This window comes from Myotis davidii, unplaced genomic scaffold (genome assembly GCF_000327345.1).
Source record: "Myotis davidii unplaced genomic scaffold, ASM32734v1 scaffold962, whole genome shotgun sequence".
In the NCBI taxonomy this organism is placed as follows: domain Eukaryota; kingdom Metazoa; phylum Chordata; class Mammalia; order Chiroptera; family Vespertilionidae; genus Myotis; species Myotis davidii.
The window spans coordinates 6,512,989-6,520,109 of NW_006295559.1; the positions used below are offsets into that span (position 1 = coordinate 6,512,989).

Consider the following 7,121-nt stretch of genomic DNA (forward strand, 5'->3'; position numbering starts at 1 on the left):
GCACGTCTCAGTGTCCCAGTAACGGCTGCAAGCACCTCTGAGTGAAAGCCGCCCTCAAGATCGCCCGCTGCCAGACAGTCCAGTTTCTCCCCGTATGAGTCCTGGGTCCCCAGAGACTTCCCAGAACCAGAGTTCAGAGCCGTCAGGAGCTTGTGACTCCCTCCAGATTCAAAAAGACAGCCGCGTCCTCAGGTGCCAGACCCTTTCCGCGCGTGCGAGCCCCCTACCTCTGCACTTTACTTCCGCAGCTCCTCTGGCTCTCAGTGTGCTTTTCTTTCCTTCTAGTTGTAGAATTTACACTCAGCCAGCCTTCCTGTAGTTCTGGATGATGTCCGTTCTGTGTTTTTGATGTATTATTCAATTGTTGTGGGAGGCAGCAATTTCCCGGTGTTTATCTATGCCGCCATCTTAGTTTCCTCCCAGGAATCTTTATTTTATTCCTTGATATATTCAAGATCTAAAATAGGACTTGGCACACAGTATATAATAAATAGTTGGTGAATAAATGGAAAGATAGTGAGGCTAACCAAAAGATGTGGAACTCTATTCATTCCAATAGCCATAGAAATATCCAATACCCAGTAAGGAAACTGCAGTCCAATCCCTTTGGGAGCAGATTCTATTCACTAATACTTTTAATGTCATGATGTTTAACAAAAGAGTAATACATTGAGAACATTAGATTCATTTTTAAATATTTAAATCAAAATAACTAAAAGTAAAACTCTGGATAAATTTATAAATCAATGACTTCTTGTAGGAAAAACTTCCTTGTCATAAAATAGAGAAATTATAAACACTGCTCAGAATATCCGCGAAAGTCTGTTTTTAAATAATGAAGTAACCTGGTGCTTGGCAGTTAAAGACATCTGGAGCGAAAAAGCATTTTCCAGTTTCTTCAGCAATCAGGGCATAGTCAACCTGGCTGAGGCCACTGACAGCTGGCAGGAACAAGTTCCAGAGGCCCTCTGCTTTGGCCATTTCCTGTTGAGGAGATGGATATGCCAGAGTGATCATAATTTGCCATGACCAAAAATAGGTGTTTTTAAAATATATATATATTAGTATTTATGCTTTTTGAAATTTAAAAACATGAAGTTATTTCATTCTATCCTAGTGTGCAAAAACAAGTAGTTACTAATTCATCATGAATCACTAAACTGTTAAAGAAATGACTTTTCTTCCAAGCCTCCTTGGATTTGGCTGAAAATTTAAATTTGTTTGAGTCCTTCTTATTGAATCATAGCTACTATAAAAGCTCCCATGCTTGAATATAATTATGCCAAGTAACTGTTTTCTTTTTGCATTGTGATTTTTAACATGTGTTGCTCTTAGGATTTGAAAACATGAAATTAAATCCATGTAAGGTAAATATCCTGCCTGGACTTCAGTCTCAATTTAGTGACAGGTGGCAGTGAGTAGTGTTGATGGTATTTTTTGTTTAAATATCTACATCTTCACCATATACCATATATACAACACTATGCAACCTAATTTGTATATTACAGATGCTATTTTTAACTTCCTTTTAAAAACGTTATTGATATAATTATCCTCTACATATATAACAGCAACAACAAACTGAGGTCTTAAAAAACATCTCCATGTAAATTTTCCAATGTTAAAGGTTTTCTTATTTTTCTTACCTTGAGTTTATCAATTATTGGAGGTTTTTTCCACTTGTCTACTGAATTTTCCTTTTGAACATAAAACTCAATTACCTCCTTAAAGTAATGAAAATAAAAAGTTAATTAGCTAAAGTTAATACAAAGTAAATAATGCCACAAACTGTTACTATCCAATGAAAACATATTTAGGTGAAGCAGCTTTTTCAGCTGCAGTTAAATCAATATTTCTTTCTAAAACCAGACACAGAAGTATAAAATATTCTAGAGCCTTGCTGCTCACAAATTATGCTTCCTCAATAGTAGATAATAGACTCCCAAGAAGTTACACTAAAGTGTGAATGTTTCATTCAGCAATATGGCACACTAAATGGTCAGAAACCCCTCCCAGGGTAGTACAACTGAAAATATCAGGTAAAATACTTAAAGTAATTTAAAAAATACATTTAGTAATGCACAGCTGTGCTGGAAGGAAATTAAGAAAACAGCTCAGAGGCCAGGAATAAAGCCTGACTCTTTGAGAGTGAGCACTAGAGCCAAGTTTGTCTGGGGGATGTAGGCTGATCCACATTAGTCTGGACCTTATTAGTTTTACTTTTGTTAATCCTCACCCGAGGATATTTTTCCATTGATTTTTAGAGCGAGAGAAAGGGAGGGGGAGAGACCGAGAGAGAGAAACATCAATGTGAGAGACACATTGATTGGTTGTGTCTGGAGCAGGGCTGGGGATCGAGCCTGCAACAGTTGACTGGGATCCAACCCAACACCCTTCAGTCTGTGGGCTGAGCCTTTATCCACTGAGCACAAGTGCCTAGGGCTGGACCCTAGTCTTTAATGAGCCATAGAGGCAGGGTCAGGAGAAAAAGCCAAATGCCCCAAAAATGGAAAGAGGGCGGATCAGAGGTCATCTCTTCCCTTCACCAAAGCAGGGGTACCTAAGGGACAAAACCTTAGTGGAAAAAACACACCCACCCCTCAGACGTAAACCACGGGGAATAAGCCAGATATAAGATGGAATAGAAAAATAGAAACATTTCTAGCTTGAAGCCTGTCTTCACCCAAGTTTGGGATCTGAATTCAGAGACCTGTGGGGCCCTAAAATCTCAAGCTGAAATGAAGTCTACAGTGTTCCTGGTGACTGTGCTTGCAAGGAGCTGGCAGAATCAAAAGCAAATCCTCTCTGGAGGAAAGCTTTAAACAAAGCCTTAAATGATCCCAGCAGATAAAATTCCATTTCAAAGAATGTGAGTTTAAAATGAAAAATTACCAAACACTGTAGGAAATAAGCCACCATTAGCAAGAATTAGCAAAAACAATAGTTCAACAAAACAGAAACACTCCCCAAAGACTATAGGTAGAAGAATGATCTGAAATAGGATATAAAATATTTGTGTCTAATAAATTTTAAGAATAAAGGAAGGAATTAAAAATATGACAAAAGATTATCAAAATAGGTCAGACAAATTTGAAAAAGAACTGAATGTATTTTGAGGAAAAGCTAAACCATATTCCTTAAACTTGGAAACTTTTGGCAGTGGTTCTCAAACTTTGTTGGGCTTCAGAATCACTTGGGGAACTTGGTAAAAATGCAAGGGCATAGGTCTACCTTACTTCAGTGAGCCTGGAGTTTCTATACTCTTTACTATTTTTCCAGGCAATTGTGACAATCCCATTTTGAAAGCCACTGCTCTATGGATTGCTAGAAAGTAAGATTAGATACAGCTGAAAAGACAAATCAAAAGAGGGACCTGATGCTCTAACCAGTTTGGCTCAGTGGATAGAGTGTCGGCCTGCGGACTCAGGGGTCCCAGCTTCGATTCTGGTCAAGGGTATGTACCTTGGTTGCAGGCACATACCCAGTGGGGAGTGTGCAGGAGGCAGCTGATCGATGTTTCTCTCTCATCGATGTTTCTAACTCTCTATCCTTCTCCCTTCCTCTCTGTAAAGAATCAGTAAAATATATTAAAAAGAAAAAAGAGGGACCTGTGGAAATTCCTCCTTTCTTGAATGAAGCATAGAAATTCAGTAAAAGGAAAATATGAGTGGTTAAGGGATATGATGTACACAGAAGTCTCACGTAAATCTAATTGTAGTAGTAGATGAAAAGAATCAGGAGAGATGGGATGTTGGAAGAAATTATACCTAAGAAGTTTTCAGAACTGATAAGATACCAACCCTCAAATTGAAAAAGCACAATGAAGCCAGAGCACCATTAGGTGCAGAACATCAAAGTTAAAGAAAGGCTCTGAAAGGAAGACGATTACAGATAATTAAACAATTAAGACTGAGAGCTGACTTCCCAGAGCAAAAAATGAGGATAGATATCAGTGGGATATCATCATCAATTTCTGAGAGAAATAACTGGCAGTCTAGAATTCTATATCCAATAAAATGATCTTTCAAGAAGTAGGGAAAAATAAAGGCATTAGAAATAAAGAAACAGAGAGATAGAGACATAGAGGTATAGAGAGATAGAAGAGATGAATATAATATAGTACTTCCCTCTCCTGGGAAAAAAAGAAAAAGTAGGAAAAAAGAAAGATAAAAGCTTATTAGAAGATTCTCATTAAAGGAACTTCATCCTAGAAGAAACATCTGAGTTGCAAGAAGGAATAAATAGTAAATGAAGTGATAATTACATGAGTAATAGACACATAAAGCAGTAACAGTAATCTCTAGTTTGTGCAACTAAAAGAATCAAGATGAAATAAAATCTTGGACTATAATGTCATTCTTTAATATTTTTCTATCACAGCATCTCTGTACCTATTTTCTTTTCTACACTTGGGCTAGTAGAATTACTTCCCTGGATTATTGGCTATGAACATTGTCAAAAGTCAATATTACAAAATTATTTGCTAAAAATTTCCCACCAATTTATAATCATATAAGTAATACACTACAATGGTCCTTTAATTGAAACATGGTTAATCTAGAACAGTGATTTTCAACTGGTGTGCTGCAAGAATTTTTAAAACATGCAATACCTGACTATTTAGTTAGGGGCACTGATCTCTTTTCCCTTATCAGCGGTTCTCAACCTGTGGGTCGCGACCCCTTTGGGGGTCGAACGACCCTTTCACAGGGGTTTCCAAGACCATTGGAAAACACGTATATAATTACATATTGTTTTTGTGATTAATCACTATGCTTTATGTTCAATTTGTAACAATGAAATTGGGGGTCACCACAACATGAGGAACTGTATTAAAGGGTCGCGGCATTAGGAAGGTTGAGAACCACTGCCTTAGATTGTTAAATAAAGAAATGACAACACCTGCACAAGGATGACATGCTAATTCATGAAGTGTCCCATATTTTAAAAAAAAGAAAAAGAAATGACAACAGCCAATACAACAACAGCCATCTGGTGTGAATGAATAAAAATTATACCTATTTTTTTGTCAGATAGGCAAGAAATATATTTTTTGTATATGCAGAATATTATTTATTAGTTTATGTGTGCCACGAGGTGGAAAAGGTTGAAAATCACTGGTCTAAAGTACTGCTATATTTAGTGAAAACGTCAAGAAGACACAGAATGGCTCTTTCAAAGGCACCAGAATGAATAGCTCTTGCTATTTCTGTCAGAAAGTCGGTTAAATTTCCTGTTTAGGGTTGTTTATTATTTCCATCCCTCATATTGCTATAGAAATAGCCAATGCTATTGTGTTTGATAAGAAATATATTATGTAGTACCTTTACAAATTCCTCATTTTTGACTACCTCTTTATGATACTACAGTTCTGAGAAATTATGCCAGTGTTGATAATTATTTAAAAACTTGTGTTATTTAATACTTCCTGTTCTAAAGTCTATCCATTTAGAGATTTCAAAGTCTATTTGTAATACAGTAAGAGGCAGAATTAAAATACCTTGTTACGAAGAAGCTTCCTTTAGTTCTTAAAGTATGAAAAAGAGTTTAGGGGAGAAAGAAGAAAGAAAACATGCCTGATGCCTGATCACTGAACACATATAAGAGTTGGCTATTTTAGAATTTCCTCATATTTAAGTAGTATTTTCTTTAAAACACTGTATCCCATTCTGTGAGCAAGGTTAATCTCATGCCAGATCTTCACTAAAAATATAATTATTCATACAATTCAAGCAGTAACACTAACTGCCCTATAAGCACATATTGACTGAAATTTTTGTTGAAAGAATTTCAGCCATTTTCAGTTTCCCATTTGATTTTGCTAGTCTGGCTCTAGACCTCTTGGAATCATAGAAGATTAAAATGGGAATTTACTGTACATCTAGTCATACCTATTCACATTGTAAATGAAGAACTTGAGCTCTAAGACTGTTATGTGCCCAAGACCCCTAACTTGTGGCAGAAGTGGGCTAGAATCAAATCCTTACAATTTCTATAGCATTGTTCTACCCACACACATACCCCACCCCATCTGTCTTACATTTTTCATAATAACTTTTCTCTTTTCTTCATAGCATTTATCATCTCTTATTTAATCTTTCTTTTATGCTAAAGGATAAGCCCTGTCTTGTTCTCTCTTTTACTTTCAATGGCTCTCTAGGTGCCTAACACATTATTAGACTCCTGATAATTAGTTATTAACTGAATGAATGAACATATCATGTCACTTCTTCACCCTCAGTGAACTGACTGAAATTTAATACCTTAAAGTAGTAGCATGTGATAGTATTTGTGAAAGCTTGAAATAATATGCAATTTTTTCTGGATATGCCTATCTCATTCCCTCTACAGTTCTTAGTTCTCAAAGGGGTTCACTTAAAAAAATAAATAAATAAAAGCTCTAAGTCACTGCCTTGGGCAAAGGTTCCTAAGGTCCCAAGGTAGTGTTTTACTTTAATGTACTAGGAATGTCAACTTTACAAAAAAAGTTAATTTCTTTTAGCTTATTTTTTATTCCACAGATTGATCTGTAGCATGCCCTTGGCATATTTTAGAAGCTTGGAATTTTTCAGGATCAGGTCTGTAGCAGGTCAGTGCTAAGGCTAGGAGAAGTATCTAATTAAGGACTGACTGCAAAGATAAGATACCATGGTACTTTTAGCAGAGATAACAGAAGTACTTCCATAGTTCTTGAGCACAAATACATTCTGTTCACACAATACTTACCTTTTCAGCTGGAAGGATGTACTGTTTCATGAAATGCTTCACCCTCGTAAGAATTTCCTGGCCTCTCCTGGTCTGTACAAACAACTCTCGGGTGGTATCAATCTGGGATAGTGTAGTTCTGAAGGTTCTGTGTAAAAAAAAAAAAGTTACAAAGATATCCCAAATTATTACATTTCTGAGTATAATGTGGTCTTCCATAGTTCCCCCAAAATAGCACTCAGTAGTTTATCTACACTAATAAAAGAGAAATATGGTAATTGGCATATGACCGCTACCCTTTTCATTGGCTAATCAGGGTGATATGCAAATTAACTGCCAACTAAGATGGCAGTTAACTGCCAACAAAGATGGCGGTTAATTTGCATATGTAGGCACAATGCAGGGAGGCGAAAGGG

At 36.5% G+C, this 7,121-nt stretch overlaps 1 protein-coding gene across 1 annotated transcript in view; it reads right to left on the reverse strand.

Moving 5' to 3' along the window:
- Positions 1-7,121, reverse strand: part of ACAD11 (acyl-CoA dehydrogenase family member 11) — a 70,618-nt gene that overhangs the window by 34,235 nt on the left and 29,262 nt on the right. Inside the window, exons 9-11 of the mRNA XM_015568070.1 lie at positions 6,727-6,853; positions 1,647-1,724; positions 846-984 (exon numbers count right to left, since the gene is read on the reverse strand). Coding sequence (XP_015423556.1) covers positions 846-984; positions 1,647-1,724; positions 6,727-6,853 — 344 coding nt within the window. The remainder of the gene's footprint in view (positions 1-845; positions 985-1,646; positions 1,725-6,726; positions 6,854-7,121) is intronic.